The 22089-nt window shown below is 36.9% G+C and overlaps 1 protein-coding gene across 1 annotated transcript; it reads left to right on the forward strand.

Annotated features, from left to right (window-relative positions):
- The first annotated feature begins 914 nt into the window (after positions 1–914).
- On the forward strand, positions 915–16038 carry LOC103147814 (adenylate cyclase type 6-like). The gene is made up of 21 exons (XM_007566339.2): positions 915–1097; positions 2674–2795; positions 3348–3459; positions 4427–4554; positions 4642–4800; positions 5943–6084; positions 6447–6575; positions 6670–6698; positions 7520–7667; positions 8011–8108; positions 9733–9820; positions 10328–10444; positions 10524–10682; positions 10799–10974; positions 12465–12485; positions 12835–12864; positions 12950–13082; positions 14006–14269; positions 14366–14570; positions 14653–14777; positions 15548–16038. The coding sequence occupies exons 1-21, from the start codon at positions 930–932 to the stop codon at positions 15674–15676; spliced, it is 2682 nt and encodes an 893-aa protein (XP_007566401.1). The 5' UTR covers positions 915–929; the 3' UTR covers positions 15677–16038.
- The last annotated feature ends 6051 nt before the right edge of the window (positions 16039–22089 follow it).

Consider the following 22089-nt stretch of genomic DNA (forward strand, 5'->3'; position numbering starts at 1 on the left):
TTCAGTGAAACCTTCCTGGCTAAATAAAGAACTGAATTATGAAATGGGGAAGCAAATTAATCAAATGCTGTCTGTTTTTTTTATTTATTTATTCTTGATGAAAGCCGATCAGACAAAAACAATCTGCAGTAAATGTGCATACCTTTCAATAAAAAAACATCCTTACGTGAGCACAAACATTGTTTTTGGCAACAAAGAAGTGTGAAATTTAGCTTTCAAGCTGATACAAGGAGTGTGAGAACTGGCACTTATGACTGTATTTGGCATCTCACTGAAAAAAAAACAAACATATTTGACACCTCTTTTAAGTATTTTAATCTTCTCAACCTCCCACCAGTTTTACTGTTGTGTATTTTTGCAATTTTAGTCCTGAACTGCAATCAACTTTGATGTAATTTAATGTTTAATAGGCACAGCAAATGGGGAAATGTAAATACTTTTTCAAGTGATATATTTGGTTAATAAGAAGGATAAATGTCATGATGATCAGACAAACTAAAGGGCACCATAATTAGTTAGCCCATTTTAACAGTTATTGCAGGCTGCACAGGCTGACAGATGTGTCTGATTACATTTGATCAAATCATAATCGGATCTTACAGGATGTGACTGCTGACTTCCTGCGCAGACTGAAGACAGCTTTAAAGCATCTCTCTTTGCATGGTTTGGTTCTGCAGAGCTAATAATCCAAAAACAGTTGGACAGTTTTAGGGAGAAAGACGAAACAAATACAGGAAATGTATCATCTATTGAATAACGTGAAACCTGTTAATAATAAAATCTCAAAAGCAGAGCGTATCAAACCTCATGAGATCATGTTCTAGTATAAAATAAGAATCAGTAAAATCCTATCTCCACTGCTAATTTAAAGCTTCTTTAAAAGGCTATAAACTATATGTTCCTGGAAACAATAAATAACTCGTAAATAAATGTTCTGCTCTCTCCAGGTGAGTGCCAATGTCCTTATCTTCCTGTGCACCAACATCATCGGCATCTGCACCCACTACCCGGCTGAGGTTTCCCAGAGACAAGCGTTTCAGGAGACCAGAGGCTACATCCAGGCCAGGCTCCACCTGCAGAGGGAGAATCAGCAGCAGGTACGACTCCATGGAGACGCAGTCTTTCTCAGCACATTTTCAGTTCGAACTGAGTAAGATTTCAAATTCAGATCAAAATAGCAAATGTGACAACGAGGAACAAGTCTCCCTTTTATTTTGAGATATTTACAGATTCCTAAAGTGTGCAGTCTAAGCTTTTTAATTATGTCAAATGCATGAAAATGAGGAAAAACAGCCCTCAAAGTTTCAGACGAATTGTCTCCAAACCCAATCAGCTGTCTGAAGGTGTTAAAGGTGACCTATTATGCTTCCTTGAACAATTTTGGACAGAGCTATGGGCGAAACAGAACATGTTCATTACATGTTTTTGCTCAAAATCATTATTAGATAATGAGATTTTCTTGTTTCTTTAAATCCAAATAATTTGCTGCTGGTCACGCCTCTACCTCAATGTTTACACTCACAAAATGGCTGCAAATAGATTATACAACCATAAATCTTTGAAAAGCAGACGTTGAGCCTCCTGCACAACCAACAAGGAAGGAGCAAATTGGTTCTGGATGGTAAATCAACAACAAAACATGTCGTTTCCAGCAGCCATTGTACAGATCATACAGCGGTGAAACCAGTTGACCAAACCTGCTGGGACTCCACTTGGGTTGCTAGGTAACGGCGTAGTGCCTGACGATTGTGACTTAACAATCAGGAGGTTTTTGAAATGGGTCATTTTTCAGAAACCAAAAAACATTAATGTACTGCCAAAAAGCTTCTGGGTGATTCTGCAAGCACTTGGAATGCTTTTAGATGCATTTGAGACCTGAAAGGAAGCACAAAAACTTGAAAAATGTGTTTTGCATAATAGGTTTCCTTGAACAAAGGCTGTTTTTTTTTATTTACTTTTTAATAAACCAATCGCCAGCATTGAACTAACAACGGGACTTATGACTCTTTGAAGAGAACCAAATCTTTCAGAAGCCATTCACTTTTAGGAGCTGTTCAAAATATCCATTTTTGAAAATGTAAATTTTTCTTAGAAGAACCCATTTTTAATCTAATTTAGTTTTTATGAGAGACATTCACAAAAAAGTAGAACTATATGTTTTAAGTAAAATTCAAACTCTGAACCAAATACAAATCTCTGGAAAAAAAACTACAAGCTACAAAAATAAAGTTCTTCTAAGTTCAAATATGAACAAAGCTGCCAGTCTATAAAAAACTTTGCAAAGTTTGTTGTTTTATTTTGTTCATGAAAAATAAAAATGGAGCAACAAAGCATATCTTTTTGTTCTAAAATTTCATGTTACAGTTAACTCCTGAACGTGTAAGCCAACGCTAAATAACAACTTCTTACATTTTATCCTAAATCTGAATACATTTATATACATTAACATTGTGTGATCCTTTCTGTAAGTTGCAGTAAATTTTACCTACAAAGAGACAAATTAAATTCTTTAACTTCTAACGGATCTTAGTGATAGATTAAAGTCACTTTTTAATCTGAAGACAGTCAGAAGCGTGCCTTAACATTCTGTGTTCAGACAGTGATGTTGTGAATGACACAATCTGCATTTTCTATATTTTTGTGTGTGTGTGCGTGTGTGTGTGTGTTTTCCAGGAACGTCTGTTGCTTTCAGTGTTGCCAAGGCACGTTGCCATGGAGATGAAGGCTGACATCAATGCCAAGAAGGAAGACATGATGTTTCATAAGATCTACATCCAGAAACACGACAATGTCAGGTAGGCAAGCCGGGTTTATTTTTTCCTGAGAAGTATTCATTTACACTAGCTTGGCAGGAGCTGTTTCTGACTGGCGCGGTGAAAAATAAAAATCGCTGTAAGATTTGTTTGCTTGTTTCAAAAAATATAAATAAATAAATAAATAAATAAATAAATAAATTCTCCAAATTTTCACCGAGGCTGTCGCTCGTCGACGCGCACAGACTCACACACACACATGTGCGGCGCGCTCGGAGGGTAGAGTGGTTTGGCAGAGTGGAGGCTAATTAACACTAGAGAGGGAATACTTAATCACCCGCAGCCAAGATAAGATAATCCCCAAAGATGGAGAGCTTCGGCACACATTCAATTACAGCCCTGAGCACACACAGTCCACGCTCACACACACACTACAGCCACGCAGAAGTCCTTGAGCCCACTTTAAGGTCAGACCTCATGCCAAAGCCAGCGGCCCTGCAGATAACAAACTACAACTGCAAGCTAAAAGTTGTTGTGTCGCTTCATAAAAATGCTTTTTTAACTCTGCTTCTCTTTGTCTTTCCTCTGCTTCAGTATTCTGTTTGCAGATATTGAGGGTTTCACCAGCCTGGCGTCCCAGTGCACAGCCCAGGAGCTGGTCATGACGCTCAATGAGCTCTTTGCCCGATTCGACAAGCTGGCGTCGGTAAGGACGTTCAGCCGCTAGCTGCTTTGTTTGTTAAAGGGGCTCAGTCTTTTTGTTTAGTACAGAAACGAGAAATTTGCCATCACCCTAATTTTTCTCTCTATAGATCCTTGGATTATAGACTGACTGGGCAACTACAAAGTGCACAAGAAACATAGAATAGAATGTATTGAGTTGACAGCTATTAAATAACAATACAATAGCAATACAATGATATAATAAATGTTAAAAAATTCAACTAAAATAAAACATGTTAGTTGAATTCCAATATTTCTTGAACCCTAATTTGAAAGGCAAATTAATAATTGTGATTTTAATCGTAAATAAAATAACAAATTTGTCATACCATTGTATTTTTTAAATAATTGTCAATATTTTTGTTTTTTTAACTTCTTTAAAAAAAGGGGTGGTGGGGGGGGGGTTAAAATATTTTTACAGAATGATATTCTTTCTGTTTATTTCTTACCTTTCATAATATTTTTTCCCTTCCTGTCCTCCTCTTTATTCTTGTTCATGTATTTTATATTTATTTTTTTGCATCAAACAGAAACACACACAGCGCCATGAATAAGTCGTCATCATACGGGTCCGAGATTTGATTTCATGTCACAGAAACGTTTCTCTTCTGACGTCATAAATTTCTTGTCCGCTGATCGTCCTATGTTGGCGGACCGAACTGTAGTCATGTCTCCGTCACCATGGAAACGCTAATTTGTTGATCATGTTAAGTGGAAATAAGTCTGGGCGGCAACACTGGAGGACTTTGCGTTAGTTCCACTCGAAACAAATTCAATAAAAACAAAGAGATAAATATCAGGAAGCGTCTGGTTCGCCATCTGTCATGACTTAAATCGTTGTTTTAAGAAGAAACAGATTTGAAACGGATTAATCTCTTAACTTTTTTATGCTCTCTGGAAGACAAGTCTCTCATGACGTCCTGTCTTTTTTCCTGTCTCTTGTTTCTCAGGAGAACCATTGTCTCCGCATCAAAATTTTAGGCGATTGTTACTACTGCGTGTCGGGGCTGCCGGAGCCGCGCGCCGACCACGCCCACTGCTGCGTGGAGATGGGCGTCGACATGATCGAAGCCATCTCGTAAGCAGGAAATGAAATAAAAACATTCTGGGCTGCGGTGAGTTTTGCCGTATTGTGCTTCGCTCGCTGATGTGCCCGTGCTTACAGGTTGGTGCGTGAAGTGACGGGGGTCAACGTCAACATGCGCGTCGGCATCCACAGTGGGCGTGTCCACTGCGGCGTGCTGGGACTCAGGAAGTGGCAGTTTGACGTGTGGTCGAATGACGTCACGCTGGCCAATCACATGGAGGCGGGGGGCAAAGCAGGGTGAGGGGAAAATCACAGTAAATTATATTTTTATATGTTTTCAGGGACTTTATTGTGTAAATGTTTTTTTGTAAGAAAAACAGAATACGAAAATTATTTCGTATCATGGTTATAGTGTTTAGTTTCATCCTTATGTTCCATATTATTATCCAGTGCTACTCCAAAGATTTTTGGTCTATATTAAATTATAATATTAATCATATTTGGTCAGGTTAGTAATATTTGTTTTAGTCACATACTGTCTCGCTTGTAAGCAAAGATATTTTTGTGGTTTCAATCATAATCAAACTTCATAGAGTTTGTGGAGGTTGTGTCATTTTTACATACCAGTTTAAAAATTTAGAATAATTAGTGGAACAGGTTATTATAAGGGTTATTATCACATACAGGTATGCTAAATCTTTACTTATGTTAATTATGATTTTCTGCTTAAAGCAGTATCACACCAATAAAAATTATTTTAAATACAAAAAACGTACTTTTAATCTGACAAACGACCCTAATCTAAATACATATTTTAATTAATAAAAAATTATTTTATGTGCTCTTAAACAATATTTTAGTCGCTGATTTATTGCTGCAGGACTTTTGACTGGGTTGTTCCTATGTAAATATAAAGTAGAATAAAGTCAAGTTCAGTTTAATTAGACTAAAAAACAAACAAAACGATCTAAAGCAAAATAAAAACATCAAAAAGAAAAGGGAATTGCAGAAAATAAAAGTAAATAAAGTAAAAAATGAGAATAAATCATACCCTTTTAAATGAAAAAATAAAATAAAGTGAAATTGAGTCTGACTAGGCAGTAAAAACAAAATAAAGTAAGAAAGAGAGCAAAAAGAAAGGAGAACTAAGCAAAATAAAATTAAATATAACTGAAAAATTTAAATAAATTATACCCTGTGAAATGAAAAAAAAAATGAAATAATGTAAGACTGATTAATATAAGTAAATTAAATAAAAGTAAATAAAACAGGATATTACAATAAAACAAATTAAAGTTGAAAAGGGAAGAAAAAATAGTAAAACATAACAGAAAACTCAAATATTAAAAAAGAAAGGGATAAAAAACACATCAAGAAAAAAGTAGTAAAGCTAAATGAAATAAAATAAAATGTTAAAAATTGTCCTTTGACTCCACCAGGCGGATCCACATCACCAAGGCCACACTGCAGTACCTGAACGGAGATTATGAAGTGGAGCCGGGCTACGGAGGGGAGAGGAACGCGTATCTGAAGGAAAACAGCATCGAGACCTTCCTGGTTCTGGGCTGCAGCCAGAAACGGGTCAGAGCACAAACACAGAAACATTTGATTAGAACAATAAGACCTTTATTTTTCCCATTCAGAAAAGATGCGAGCTTTCTAGATGAATCTGGTCAGAGACTATTAATCTATTTTAGTGCTTGAAATAGATTAATCTTTTACATGTTATTTTTTAACTATTTGCTTTGAACACGAAAAACCACAAGTGTGTGATTTCTTTCCCACTGACAAATAAAGCTCTCCGACTGCGTGTCTGAATTGTCCGGTCGGCCAGAGAGAAGCCAGATACACAAAGTGCCCTTAGTCACTTGTTTTGTCGTTCGCTGTGTGTTGTGTTGCACGAGAACAGTTGGTCAAGCCTTCATGTTGTTTTCTCTGAGCAGAAGGACGAGAAGGCGATGATGGCGAAGATGCAGCGGACGAGGGCCAACTCTAACGAGGGGCTGATGCCGCGCTGGGTGCCCGACAGAACCTTCCCCCGGACCAAAGACTCCAAAGTCTTCAGACAAATGGTGAGGCTGAGAATCCATACACTGGCGAGAAGCGACAGGCTGCAGCTTCTATTCAAAATCCATCTTTTTCTCTCCTTTTTGTTGTTTTTTTTAGGGGATTGATGAGTCCTCCAGTAAAGACAAGTGAGTCCAAACACTACTTTGTTACATTTTTTTGTTTTGCTCTGTTGCCTCCCTGTGTTTTTGTTTTCCCTTATTTTATTTATTTTTATTTTTATTTTTTTTTAGAAACAGTAAAACACATTTGAACAGACAAAGTCACCATAACAAACATGTAGAGTTCACATGTAAGCCTGAGGGAAAATGGGTTGCATCAGATTACGATTAGCGGTGCGCCGATCGTTTTCTGGCTGATCCATCAATTACTGATCTTTAAAAAGCCTTTCCTGTTGACTCTGATTTTGATCGACACCAATTGTTTTCATCTGAAATGTTGCTAAATATAGCAACAAAGTCACTTCGTTGGCAAAAGTGGAGTTACTATTGTTAACTGCAAACGTGCAGACATGACATGGAGTCAAATGTCTCTCATGGGAGAACAGAAGAGGAGTGGTGTTTTTTTTAATCTTTGCTGAGGTAGATCAGATCAGGGAATAAGATACAAGTGTCGGCCAATTACCGATATCCCAAAATTGAGAAAATCAGCGCTGATAAATCGGTTAATCCCTAATCATGATTATGTCGAGTTTTATCCTTTGAGTTTGGTGCTGGTCAGCTGAGTCCAAGCAAAGCTAGAGCTTATTAAAGGACATCCAGTTTTTCCAGCATTCCTCTCTTTACTTTGTCAGCGTATGTAAGAAATAGTCTTGCATAACACGAATTTCCTAGGTTATATTTTTTTATTCACTATTTAATGTGGCCATTTTTAGCCATTTTTTGTCATAGCTTGTTTATTGCTACTAAGTACCACTAATCATGTTTTGTTTTTTTTTCTTTTATGAAAGCCGAGGCGTTCAGGAGGCCATGAACCCAGAAGATGAGGTGGATGAATTTCTGGGGCGAGCCATCGATGCTCGGAGTATTGACCAGCTCAGAAAAGATCACGTCAAGAAGTTCCTCCTCACCTTCCAGACCTCCAGCCTGGAAAAAAAGGTCCAAAATAACAAAAATGCTTAGTTTTTTTGCACTTCAGAGTAACCATGCTGCTTTACGGAATTATAACGTTTAATACAAATATTACAATTTCACTGTGTCAAGATAGTAACCCAACTATTTACCGTAACAAGAAAGATAAGTAGGGCTTGATTGGTTTCAGAGGCATGATATTCCAATTTATCTTATAGCCAGCTGACTAGCAGTGTGCAGCAACAATCTGAGGAGAACTTTAAAGCATTGACAGTGATACCAGTGCCCTCATTGTGTCTACATTAGTAAATATTTTCATACCCCCAAAACCCAAAAGCATTTATTTCCTTTTGTGTTTTTTTTGTTGCAGTATTCCAAGAAAGTTGACGACCGCTTTGGGGGATATGTTGCCTGTACTCTGCTAGTATTCTGCTTCATTTCTTTCATACAGATTGTCGTCTTTCCACAGTGAGTACCTCACGTCTTACAGCGTCTGTCTGTTTCACGTTTAGACATTTCAATATTTACCATTTTTAACAGAACTTTCTGCTTTGATTGATTCAAATTTTACAGAAACATCTTTAACGGTTTCCAAGCTAAACTGAGATTAGCTGCAAATGTTGAAGCTTTAGTTTTTCTTTCTCTGAGCTCATTTAGAAAAACTGTTCTGGACTGCAGAGAAGTTATTTGTACTAACTTTATGGAATTTTTTTTTATTTTTTTGCTGAGTCTGGCCAATGTTCTTCTGCACAAAGCTGAAAATGTGAAGAAGTACCACTTATGATACTTTGACAATGTCAGAATGAGTCGCAAAAGGATTAATTTACTTGTAAAGAATGTTCATAGTGATATTAAATTTAGCAGTGAAAAATGCTAATTAATTTTATACAGTTGGCTTCACCTATAAAATACCATTGTGTTCTGTAGGCATGCTCTTTTAATAGACCAGTGAATGACTTGCTAACATAACAGAAAGCACTTCTAAAAATACATATATTTTTTCCAAAAGTATTATCTCAGCTGCATTTATTGACCCTTTGTACGTGACGTCACTCTCTTTGAAACTCAGCCCTCTGCGCCATGATGGACGCTAAAAACAACCTCCTGTAAAGCTTGTCAAAAAACACACATGTGGTGGCTTAAAATTGCTTTTATTTAGTTGATTTCCCAGTAAAAGTGGGTGCTGCGCGGTCGGCTGCACAAACAGACAAGGATGAAAACTAAAACTTGTCATTTTATTGTATAATTTTTAACGAGGAAAGATGGCGGCTATACGGTTCAAAATAGTATCAGCCCAAACTTTGCAGTTGAAACGCCTTTGGCCTTTAGGAGGAGTAAAAGCTTTGCAGAAGTTTTTAGTGTCTTTGTGTCTTTTGCGAAGTGAAATGCAGTGAAGAGGATTGTTTTTTTAATGACGTAACCCAAACAGAAGAGGTGTAAATCCTGCTGTGTAAATCCTAATGTCAAGATGATGGAGCCTGTAAAATGCGGTACTTAAGGGAATATTTGTTGTGAAAATCCAACTGTAACACAATCTGGTGGCTCTTATTATTGTAGGAAACACATGGCTATGTGCCTCTTCCTTGTCACAGTTTTTCAAACTGCAATAAACCTTTATGACTCCAAACATGGGAAAATCTAATTAGGAGTGAAGATCCCACAAATCCCCTCTGTAATGCTTGGCACATATTTTAGGATGTAGCCACTAAGAGATTGACCAGTTTAATCTAATTAAGATGGTAAATATCTTTAAAGTTCTCCTAATTCTACATGTAACAGTTCCCAGATTGACTACTCTGAAAAACCAAATCATCGTTGTGTTTGGAAAAAGGATCTAAAACACACTTTTTCTTATTTTGCTGTTTGACTTCATGTATTTCTATAGAAGTTGTACATAAAATTCTCCTTCTGAGCTGCTTTGGTGATTTATTTTGACTGCAACATATGACAACAAGAAACAGGAATGAATGCTCTATTTAGGGAATTTAACAGGAGATGTACCTCAATCCTCCGAGCGCAGAAATACCAACATTTGTTGGACCAGATCCTAAATGTCCCTCTGAAACTGTTTATGTGTTTCTCTTCCCTGCAGCACTCCAGTGATGCTGGGAATCTACATCAGTATCTTCATCATCCTCGCCAACATTCTCTTCATCTGTGCCATATACTCATGCATCAAGGTAGCGGAGCAGCTCATCTGGGCACAATCACTAAAGTGTTGCTCTTTTTTTTTTTCATGCAAAACGATTCTTGCTCCTTGAATTTTGGCACATTTTGTCTGGTTGCAACCACAAATATCATTGTTTCTTATTAGTCTTTTTTTTTTTTTTACTGTAGACTAAAATAAAAGAAGAGCAAGATTGTGAAGTTAATGAAAAGGGGTTTTGAAGTCTGGTGTTCATTTTTATTCATCTTCCTGTAATAGAAGAGAAACAGCCTTTATAAATTCTGGTGTAACAGCAACAGATATGTAGTAGGGCTGTAGCGATACACTAATTGCACGATACGATACATGATATTCTGTTCACGATACAATATACATATTTACGATATAAAATACTAATAACATACACTGACATTTGTGGTTGTAAAGCAATAAAATGAAATAAATTTACGGTGTATGAATATTTTTATAAGGGACTGTACTGGGGCAACATATATAATGTGGAAATCATTTGTGTTTGCAGCTCTTCCCAGCTGCAATGCAAACCGTTTCGAAGAAGATTGTCCAATCTCGCACCAACAGCACCCTGGTTGGAGTTTTCTCCATCATCCTCGTCTTCATCTCTGCCTTTGTTAATATGGTAAGAGTTGACAAAAAAAAAGATGTATATTTTTTTTAAGGACGTGACTCTGAATGCGTTTCTGGATGATCGTCTCCAGTTCGCCTGCGACACCCAGAGCTTGACAGAATGCGTCGCCGAGAAGCTGAACACGTCTGCAGGCCTGGTGACGCCGTGTCTGATCCGCAGCTTGAATGTGTCCATCGAAGGAGGTTTGGAGATCTGCCCCAGCCAAGGCCCCTCCTGCCCCTTTCCCGAGGTCAGTCCACCATCTTACACCACTTTCCTCTGGAGCGGCTTCCAAGAGAAGCAAACAGATTTTTCTGTGGCTCGTGGTTGCTGATGCGGGTCGCGGCTGTCTCCTGTATGTTCCAGTATTTTAGCTACAGTGTGCTGCTGACGCTGCTGGCCTGCTCAGTGTTCCTGCAAATCAGCAGCATAGGGAAGCTGGCCCTCATGCTGCTCATCCAGCTCACCTTCCTGCTGCTCGTGGAGTGGCCACAAGTAGCACTATTTGACAACGCAGACCTCTTTGTCACCTCCAATGCCATGTGAGTGCAGCAGCGTGTTGTGGTAAAAGAAGCAGTTATGTCCTGTGATTTAACATTTTGGTTGTATAACTAAAACTGTCCAAAACTTGGCATCAAATCACCAAATGTTTGTTGTTCGCTCATTCTTTGATGGCATTCAACTATCGTATTTTCCGCACTATAATGCGCACAGGATTATAAGGCCCATAGAACAGACGCTACAGTAGAGGCTGGAGTTACATTATGCTACCACTAGATGGAGCTCCGCTAAACGGAATGTCAACAAAACAGTCCGACTCCGGTCGGCGACTGGGCTGGGGCGTGGCCGGACGATGGTCACCTTTCTCTGTTCGCGCACAGCATGTTCGTGGAGAACGTGGCGCTAAATGACCTGCAGACGACCTGATTCTAGACGGTTGGTAGGTAGATAGGTCAGTCAAACTTTATTAATAGATTACAAACCAGCATTCTGACAGCTATCCCAGCATGCACCGCGCGCTTCTTCTTCTACGGGCGAAAATGAAGTCGGCGGCTGCTTACCGTAGATGCTAGACCTGTTGTGGCTCAATATTGCTCCATATATAAGGCACACCGGATTATAAGGCGCACTGTCGGCTTTTGAGGAAATTGAAGGTTTTTAGGTGCGCCTTATAGTGCGGAAAATACAGTAATCTCTGTAGAGTTTGATACTTAAAAAACAATTTATGTAACTTTTATAAACAAGGTGTTTTATACATATTTGCTAAAACTGTCTTGATGTCATGACAAATAATCTGTGAAAAGATCAATCTCCTCCACCTCCTTCCAGTTCTGCTATTGCCGTCTGAAAAAATGCACCAAAAACAACCAATCAGAGCCAGGAGGAGAGTCTTAGCGCTGTCAATCAACACATGTACTCGCTGATGAACGTTATAATGGTGGAGGATCAATTTATCTTTTCAGGAAAACTGTTTATCTGCCATCATCAGTGGCCATGCTAACTAGCCTTAGCATTCACAACAGGATATGCTAACAGCGCTATGCAGCATTGTGATTGACAGCGCTAAGACCCACCTCCTGGCTCTGATTGGTTGTTTTCAGTTAGCATCGGCAGAAGACAGTGGAGCTCCAGTATTTGTCTCATATCATGCTGTCACGACATAGTAACAGTTCCAACAAATAAACAAATAAATAGTTTACATGAAAGTTTCATACCGCACTTTTAAGATCTGGATTTTTTTTTGTTGTTACAATACACATCATTTCCTAACTTTTTGTCATGTAAGCCTACCTATTAAGCAATAAACTAAGCATTAATAGCTGAATGAATCTTCTTATATCTTTTTTGCTACATTAAAAAAGTGAAAAAGTGCTGCCTTCAGTTTTAAATGCTGGATCACTGTAGTTGAATCTTTCAGCATTGTTAAAACTGGTATTAAATATTCATATATTGAAATTACAATTAGTTCTCTTTGACTGTTTTTTTAAATACTTTTGTGTTTTCACTGAGCTTCTTTTTTTTTCTCTTTTAGTGCTTTAAATGAAACCAGTTGGTAAGTTCTTTGTTTACATTTATGAGATAACTTTTATAATTTTTTATATCTCTACCAGAATTAATAAATATAAAACATTAGCTTGTTTTTTTTCTAGTCATTAAATTACCTTAAATTATGTGAAGAAAGTGGAAAGTAAATGAAATTAGTGTCTTACTCTGTGATATTTCTTTTTCAAATCAACCGTTTATCTCCTATTTTTTTCATTAGCATTTAAATATTTAAAATTTTCACATAAAGACAATATATATTAATTACAGTTTATGTGTCAGAAGTAAATACTGATATGAGAAAATAGTAATTGTCTTTATTTCTATTCACAAAAATAATTTTTTGTTTGTAATTTCAGGTCCAGTTTCAATGAAACTACAGTTGAGTGGTATGTTGTTTCAATTGCTTTTGTTAAAAATGTAATCATTCCTCCAAGTTTCTTTCATTCAGTCTGAGTTTCGGTCTCTTTGCAGCCCATACTCTGTGACCAAAGTGTCCCTGCGGGTCATGACCCCTGTGATCCTCACCGTCTTCGTCCTGGCGCTGTACCTGCACGCACAGCAGGTTGAATCCACGGCTCGCCTCGACTTCCTCTGGAAACTACAGGTACGGCCACCAGAGGGCGCTGTCGGGTCACGTTTATGCTTATCTGTCCCTCTGTGATTCCTGTGTGTGCAATACCAAAACATTATACTCGAGTAAGAGTAGTACTAATTAAACATACTTTTACTGAAGTAAAAGTAAAAAAGTATTTGTTAAAACAAAACACACATTTTTTAATATTTAAAAATTACCATCATCAGTATATAAAGTTATGAGGAAATTGTTGTATTTTAAATACCAAAGTGACAATAATTCTTATGAATAATATAATTACAAAATTAGAGAAAAGAAACATTTTCTTAATTTCTTTTACATTACAATTAATGAAACTTTTTTGTTTATTATTCACCAAATAGTGCATGCAAAGATTACATTACAAACAAATAAATTAGATAAGAGAATGAATAACAACGACAAAAAAACCTAATAAAATAAACTAACAAAAAAAGGAGATTTAATTAAAATGGATACAATTAAGACAAAGATAAAACAGCATAACCAAGTGGTGTCACAACAAAAAATAATTAAAATGTTTGGGTTAGGATACTTTTCTTCTTTTAATCTTGGCAGTTATTTTCTGACTTGTTTCGATTAATCTAGTGTCACAGATATTTTGGGTAGAAGTGGGAAAAAGAGGAAGAAAACAACAGCAACAAAAAAAAAGAGAAATTAACAAAAACTGCAGATCTGTCAGGTGAATTTTTATATAAAACAAGCTTGTTCTTCATTCAGTGAAGTTACTCAAATGGGTAGAGTATCCAAAGATTTTACTCAAATAAGACTCATAATGCATAATGAAATTACTCAAGTAAAAGTAAAAAGTACAGCGCAATAAAAATAGCTACTAAGACTCTGGATTCCTGGTGAATAATTATGTCTCTGTTTTGGCATCCTGGTCCTTATCAAAGCTGTTTATTTCCTGCCAGGCCACCGAGGAGAAGGAAGAGATGGAGGAGCTGCAGGCCTATAACCGTCGCCTCCTTCACAACATCCTGCCGAAGGACGTGGCTGCTCACTTCTTGGCTCGAGAGCGGCGCAACGATGAGCTGTACTACCAGTCCTGTGAGTGCGTAGCCGTCATGTTCGCATCCATCAGCAATTTCTCTGAGTTCTACGTGGAGCTGGAGGCCAACAACGAGGGGGTGGAGTGTCTCCGGCTGCTCAACGAGATCATCGCCGACTTCGATGAGGTAAAACATTGTTTGTTTGTTTTTTTACGAAATTCAGATCACAGTATTAAAGTGCAGCTTGGAGAAAATGAACATCTGTTTTTGTTAACGGCTCAGATCATCAGTGAAGAGAAGTACAGGCAGCTGGAGAAGATCAAAACCATTGGTTCCACCTACATGGCGGCCTCCGGTCTTAACGACTCTACTTACGACAAAGAGGGTCGTTCTCATATTACTGCGCTAGCAGACTATGCTATGAGACTGAGAGAGCAGATGAAGTATATCAACGAGCATTCCTTCAACAACTTCCAGATGAAGATAGGTACAGAGAGAAAATCATGGGGAAAATTGTGAGCCTGTTCTTCACAGCGCATGTTTTTACAAAGTTTGTGTTTGATTCACAGGTCTGAACATTGGGCCAGTGGTAGCAGGAGTCATTGGCGCCCGGAAGCCCCAGTATGATATTTGGGGAAACACAGTAAACGTGGCCAGTCGCATGGACAGCACAGGTGTACCTGACCGCATTCAGGTAACACATAACAATGGGAATTCAACTTGGAAGGACGAGTGGCATTTATTCAAATTTAAACAATACATGTAGATTAAAATGGTCTACATTAATTTTAGTTTTGATTTTTTTTTTCCTTTTCGACTTCTTTGGTAGCCCTGAGTTCAGTTTGGGATGTTTTTGTACAGGTTTTTTACACTACATTAGCACACGAAAGATTTTCCCTGTGCTATTTTGTAATAAATAGTGCTACTGTTTCTCAGTATTAATGTAGCTGTACTACGATATATTACAAAGTAGTAGTACAGCATCGTTGGTAAACTTAGTAAAGCACAAACTCAGCATCCAGGGATGGATGGTATTTACATGATTCCTGATGTTTCATTGCTATCTTTTATCATTTATTTCAGAAAACTTTTTATCTTAACAGGAAATTGATTTATTGTTGTCTCGATAAATTTCAATTGATAGTATTGATAGTATTATCCTAAATGACATTTTTACAATTTTCTCCACTGTTTGTTTGATGAAAGCATCAATAAATACCAGTGAATTAGAAAATAAGATTGAATGTTACAGTAAGTAAGAGGAATCTAGAAAGTAAGAGGAATCTAGAAAGTCTCCTTTAAATGGGGATGTTTGTATGTTTGGTGATATGAAGTCATAACCATACAGTTATCTACAAAACAACTAATAAATTGGGGGGTTTTTACCATACATTTTTATTGTTATTACAATAGTACCTCAGAATATTTCTCTAAAATCCTATCGATATTTTCTGAACTCCCCAGGTGACCACGGACCTCTACCAGGTGCTTGATAGCAAAGGATACGTGCTGGAGTGCCGCGGAGTCGTTAAGGTCAAAGGTAAAGGGGAAATGACGACCTACTTCCTAAACGACGGGCCGCCCAACAGCTAGCAGCCGTGGCAGCAGCGGACGCTGGGTCGGTACCCACTGCAAGGACACGGCACCACTGAGCGAGCACTCACAGCGCGAGCGAAACAGCTGAGAACTACAATCGCCATCACTTGAATCCCAAGCAAAGAGGAAAACGCGAACTTTTGGGACTCCGGAGAAGGGAAAGCGTTCTCGACGGGAGGAGAAAGCTCTTGTTTTGACAGCCATCTCGGCCGCGTACATGTTGGAGGACAACGTGTTTTTCTCATGTCTAGCCTCTCTCTCAGGCTTCTTGAAAGATGCAAAGTCTGTTTATTTAAAACAACGCCTTTTAGCCTGTGTGAAAAGAAAATTATCGCTGTACATAAGGCTACTTTTTATTTTATTTGTTGTTCTTTTGTTCGGTAATTTTTATTTTATTTTTTATTTTTTTGTTTGTTTGTTTGACACAATTTATGAACAGGTACTTTTGTTCCCGCTTTAATTATTTATTTCAGTCTTGATGTTTTGTGCTAAAGGTCCTTTATAAAAAAAAAGTGTGAACACATACGTGCACAAATATCCAGTTTATTACACGTTTATAAGTGTGTATGTACATGCATATTTGTGTGTGTATGACTATATGTATAAACTGAGGAGGAATATATTGACCAAAGACTAAAGTATTTACTAAAAGCAAGGCAGATATTGTGATATGTTTTCGCTGAAGTCAGCAATGATCACCACCTTTGTTTTTGTTTTTTTGTTTTTGTTTTTCTTTCGCCCGACTTCTGGCAGTGAAGGCTCATTTTCATAAAATACAGAGTTTATTTATTTTGTCTGTCATTTAGGCAGCAGAGAACAGATTTTTAACTCTAAATAATAAAATTACCCTCAATCATTTTAACAGATGAAATTAAAAGTGACTAAAGATGACTAGATATGCTACGAGAAGGGTTACATATTTTTATCTGAGCAAAACAAAGATCGAGCTCAGATTGGGATTAGAGGACTCTCCACTGGTTTGAGCTCCTTTTTGTCTCTTTTCCTTTTCTTTGGTTTTTTTTTTGGGTGGAAATGAAGGAGCATAAATCAGTGAGCTGTTCCAGAACCTCCAGGTAGGGAGGGGCAGAAACTACGGATTTCAACGCAGTTGCGTCATGCAGCTTGATTCTTCTATGAAGAAGAAGTAGACGAAGGAAAGAAATATCCGCTGATTTCGACTGAATACTGTGCTTTGTAATCCTGAAGGGGCATAACTATTTTCACTGTGAGGTTTTTATGATACAACAAAACTGCTTTCTTGCCAAACATAACTGCTTTGAGCATGTCTTACTGTGGTTTCTTTTTCTTTTCTTTTTTTTTATTTTTACTTTCCGTTTGTTTTGACGTAGGGTATTTTGTATAAATTCTGTACCCATCATTTGTATATTCTTAGTGTTGTTATTATTATGATGATTCTGGTTAGTTCTTATGCTTAACATGATGATTCCATTTCCGATGAAGAACAGCACGCTTTCTTGTAAAATTCAAAGGTCACTGGTACCAACGGATCAACTGCCGAGTTCTGCTGCTCGCGAGACGGGATCGGAGTCAGAACCACTGGCCCAGATAGGAGAGAAAATTACACATGAGTCATTGTGTGTTTTATTTAATCCACTCCAGTCAGGCTCTAACAGGCCCGTTTTTTTTTATTTCAGCGGTAAAAGAAACATAAATCATCACTGGTGTTGCTCTGAATGGACAGTTTGCGCAGGACAGGCAGGTTGACAATTTTATCCGCATTAATATGACAAACCTTTACTGTATGATAATATGGAATCACTACTCACTGTTTTTATCAAAAATAAACAAATCAGGCTTTTTTTTAAATAAGAAAATCACAGAGATGACCAATTAACAATTGAAGATTTCGGTCGTGTAAAGCATCTGTCCAAAAATAATAATAAAAAAATAAATAAATAAATAAGTGATGTAATTAATGGCATAATTGTTTTTCAGATCTGATTCAAGAAAAAACAAACAAACATGTAATTACTCAGAGTTGAAGAAACAAATATGGAGTCATGAACTAAAAACTCATGATGACTGTTGTAGTAAAATATGCAACAGTCATTAAAATTAGCGGTTCATCTGTTCATTTACACAAAATATAGATATTTATGGAATCATGAAGTAAGACCAAAACAATTAGTACTTTGGCTCCTCAGTTGATTTGCCTTTGCTGAAGAATTATGTGGCAATCTGCATTATTATCCACATTTTATCCTCGACAATCTTTTCCCCCATTTGACATGAAAAAAATAATTAATATTGTAATTTAATATTCTGAGGGTTTTTTTACAGAGCTATTATTCTCTGTATTTTTCTTTATTTCTCTCAATGTGAAACAATTGACCTTCTACATGCATCTACAAATGGTTTTAGACGAGCATGATAACCTTCAGCAACGATTTCACAATGTAACATTTTCATAAAAACTGAGAGTAGAAATACAAAAATATTACTGCTACTTAAATAATATATTGATTATTACAGTTATAATAATGTTACCCAGAACATTATATGTTTTTTTTGTTGTTGTTGTTTTGACACATTTGATGCATAAACGTAAGTAAAAAAATATGCAATAAACGCCTGCAAAATTTAGCTGTCGTTTTCAATGCTTATTGAGCAGAATGCTATTCATTTGATTGTTTTTGCTCTTTATGGAGAACCACAAAAACAACTAAATGATATTAGCTGGTTAGTTATTGTATTGTCCAGCTGCTTTACAGACACTTTTAGCTTGCTGGTTGTACTTTGTGTGCAGAGTTGCCTTAATGAGGGCAAAACGTGGCGCATGTTTAGTTTCCACATCAGCATCGTCGATGTTTTTTATGACCAGAAATATTTCCAAACTGCCAAATTTGTCTTGCATTATTGAGGAGCAAGAGGTGGGAGAGCAACACCAGTGCTACTCAATTGTTTAAAGTTTGAGCGGAAGCTGTAACTTTTTAAAAACGTGTCTGCTTACCCTGCCTGGTCCGCTGACATGAGTCAAAAATGAAGAAGGGCTTTTTGAGAGTTATTTTAGCCAACCGTTTCACCGCCAACGCAGCGTCCTCGTTGTCTCCAGCAGCAAACAGTTGATCTCGTTTGTACCAAAGCCAGCTCAAGCAGTCTTGTGCTACTGGTCTCTCCTGTGCAACGGAGGCCTGGGTGTGTTGGAGACGCAACCGAGATCACCAACTCTCACACAAACTGTGACCAATGACGAGCCTAAAGCGGAGAGTTTATAGAATGGACATGAGTTCATAAAGATGTTCATTGTATTTATTCTATTTCTACTAGCTGTCCATGGACTTGTGTTGATTGTTAACTCTTGGGATGCTTTCAGGGGAAACGGGAGCCGGGAGGAATGTGTTCCCCATACTACTGAAACAGTGTTTTTGCTCAGGCCCGATGAATCCTTCTGGTTTGTTTTCTTCTTCTTTTTTTTTGTTCGTATTTTACCTGAGTTGGAGGAGTTGAAGGGGGAGTGTTTTGCTCAGTTGAAAAGAAGAGTTGAAGACTATGACAAAGAGAAAAATAACATTTCCCCTTGAAGAAAAAAAATAAAATGTAAAAAAAGTACTTTTTTTCTCCGTTAGTGTTTTTTTTAACATATTGATTGCTGTACATAAAATTTCTAGTTCCAATTTTTTTTATTTCTACAACTAAAAACTACAAAATAAGTTTGCATTATAATTAAAAAAGTTTTGTCCAAGTTATTAAACACTTTAGAAAAAGTAAGTAAATTCACTAAGTGAAAATATATCTAAACTCAATTATGAAATATTAAAAATCTGTTTATTAAAATAAAAAAGTGCTTTCCTTAAGTTTACTTCATCATAGAAACTTCGATTAAGCTGCATCATTTATGTTAGAAACATTACGAGGAATCAAGTGTAGCTGCAATGATTCAAACTCTTCTGGCTTCCCTGAGAAATACAATATTTCCTTTATTGTGTATATAATTTTTATTAAAAAAAGCACTTTGTTACAATATTTAATATAACTCCCATTTTTCCATTTTATGCAGGTTTAGCCCATTTCCACCACTTTGCAAAAAAATTAAATTAAATAAATTATCTCAGTATTTTTGGGTTCTTTTTTCTTTGGATTGGGTTTTTTTTTTTTTTTTTAACAGAGTGGCAGAAACGGGCTTCCAAAGTTTTGCACAAAACCACGATTTTATTTTTTATTTTTCTTGTAATTAACCCGACTTTCCTCTAGGGGTCACTAGTGCCACTAAAGCCTACAGAGAATCGGTGTTAAAACATCAAGAATATATACAAAAAAATACACTGATCAGTCATAACATTATGACCACCTCATCAGGGAATACTGTTTCCATATTGAAAGGTCTACAAATTTTTTAGCAGTGTAAGCTGTAATATATCAGATCAGACCACAAAATCCATAAGTAGTTTTGTTCCCTATTTGAAGCAATGCTGCCGATTCACCGCCGTTCCTTTCTCGGATCACATTGAGTAGGACTGAAGCTTTGGAGATGCTTTCACCTCCGTCTAGCATTCATAATTTTTCTGAATTTTCAGTTGATAAATACTTTATTTATCCCAACGCAAAAGAAAATGTAATTGCTCATGTTATCTGAATTTCTTGAGCTCTTTATACAGCTCAACTTTTTAGAATATTGTCACCAGCATGTACATTTTGTATTTATTAGAGATTTAACAGAGTACTGTTGTAGCACGTCTTATAGTACACAATTAAAATAGTGTACAATATTCATTCGTTTGAGCAATTATTTGTTAAATATATGTATTTAAGGCCACATTTTGTACTTTTGATTTGTACTTTTGATTATCTCAATGAGGTAAACCCAGTTAAACAAAGGTTACATGCACACATACAAACACATAAATATAAAAAGAGAAAACCCATAGGAACAACAAAGCAATTAAATTTGATTCATTAAAATAAGGTTGAAGAGTCAAAAAGTTGCAGGCTTTTTGTTGTTTTTTTTAGCGTGTGCATGCTTCTGCTTCATGAAGCTGAGGGAGCTCAGAACAGGCAGAAGTCTCGGTGTGTCAAGATCATTGTACCAACGAACCTGGGAAAACAACAGATGGATTATACCGACAGAGGCCCAGACTGGTGGAAAAATGTATTTATGTGTTATGATACTCACCTTGTCATCTCGCTGGATTTTCGAGGAAACTTTTGGCACTGGGTCCACGGTTCAAAGCTCATGTGTCTCATCCATCCATACTGCTGGTTTTCTGTCAGAGGCTTTACATACAGCTGGTTGGGGACTGGAGGACAGAAGAGGCTTTTAGTTTTTGTTACAAACTTCTACAGGAACCCATATTTTAAAGTGTGCTAGCTTACGCCTGGGTGGTTGAGCCTTTTTCACCATTTCTGCGTATCGCTCATGACTCCCTTTATGATCCTCATTGCTGTAGCAAGGAGGCTGCAGTCGTACTTTGGTCACTTCTTTATTTATGACGGGTCCTTGTTCTTTAGCCAATGGCTGAAATTCTTTTCTGACATTAAAACAGTCATCTAAAAGCAGATATGTTTCAACAGATGAAGCCAATCATTACAGTGACTTAGCTCTTAAGCTTTTTTTCCCTTAAAAATCATTTAAAAGTGTTTTTACGTACTACAAGGACAATTTGCTGAACTCAGATTTTTATGTTCTACTCAATCAGTATAAAACATTGAATTATTTAATCAGTAAAGTACTTCTATGTTTATTTATTCTATTTATGTTTTTTAAAATTCATGTCTTTCAATGCGTGTCTGTCTAATTATTATGGCGCTGGAGTTTGACACTAGTTTTAACTTTTAAATAAATTTCTGCACTTTAAAAAAAAAACTTAATTACAAAACGTTTTAACTGAATGCTGAGGTCTGCTTTGACTGAGGTTGCAGCAGCCATGATAAATGTAGAGTTCAGCGCAGCTAAGGCTTAGCCTAGCTTCCTCTCACCTTGAGACGGAGGGACTCCCCGGGGATTTATGAGCATATTATCACCGATTGGGTTTTGATAACCCAGGTGGGTCAAGCCGAAGAAAGCCATATGCGTTACGGATCCTTTATCCAGTCGACGTCCTGTTCACAACACCTAGCTTTCAAAAATAACTATAGCTTTGTTTACGTGTTACCTTGGCAACAAACCCCGCCCTCATTAAGCGACGAACGACAGTAGATTCTATCTATCTATCTATCTATCTATCTATCTATCTATCTATCTATCTATCTAGATAACTAACTGCAATATGCAAAAGACTCACTTAAAATACTAATACATTGAATATTGTTTTCTTGCCGAGACTTTGCTTTTTCATTATCTGGCTTAATTAATTAATTAATTAATTAATTAATTTGCATGACAAATATACAAGAGGATATATATATTTTTTTTTTTGCTTTTGTAATGCAGTTGTGCTGCTTTCATAACTCCA

The sequence above is a fragment of the Poecilia formosa genome, unplaced genomic scaffold (assembly GCF_000485575.1).
Source record: "Poecilia formosa unplaced genomic scaffold, Poecilia_formosa-5.1.2 Scaffold190, whole genome shotgun sequence".
Classification (NCBI taxonomy): Eukaryota; Metazoa; Chordata; class Actinopteri; order Cyprinodontiformes; family Poeciliidae; genus Poecilia; species Poecilia formosa.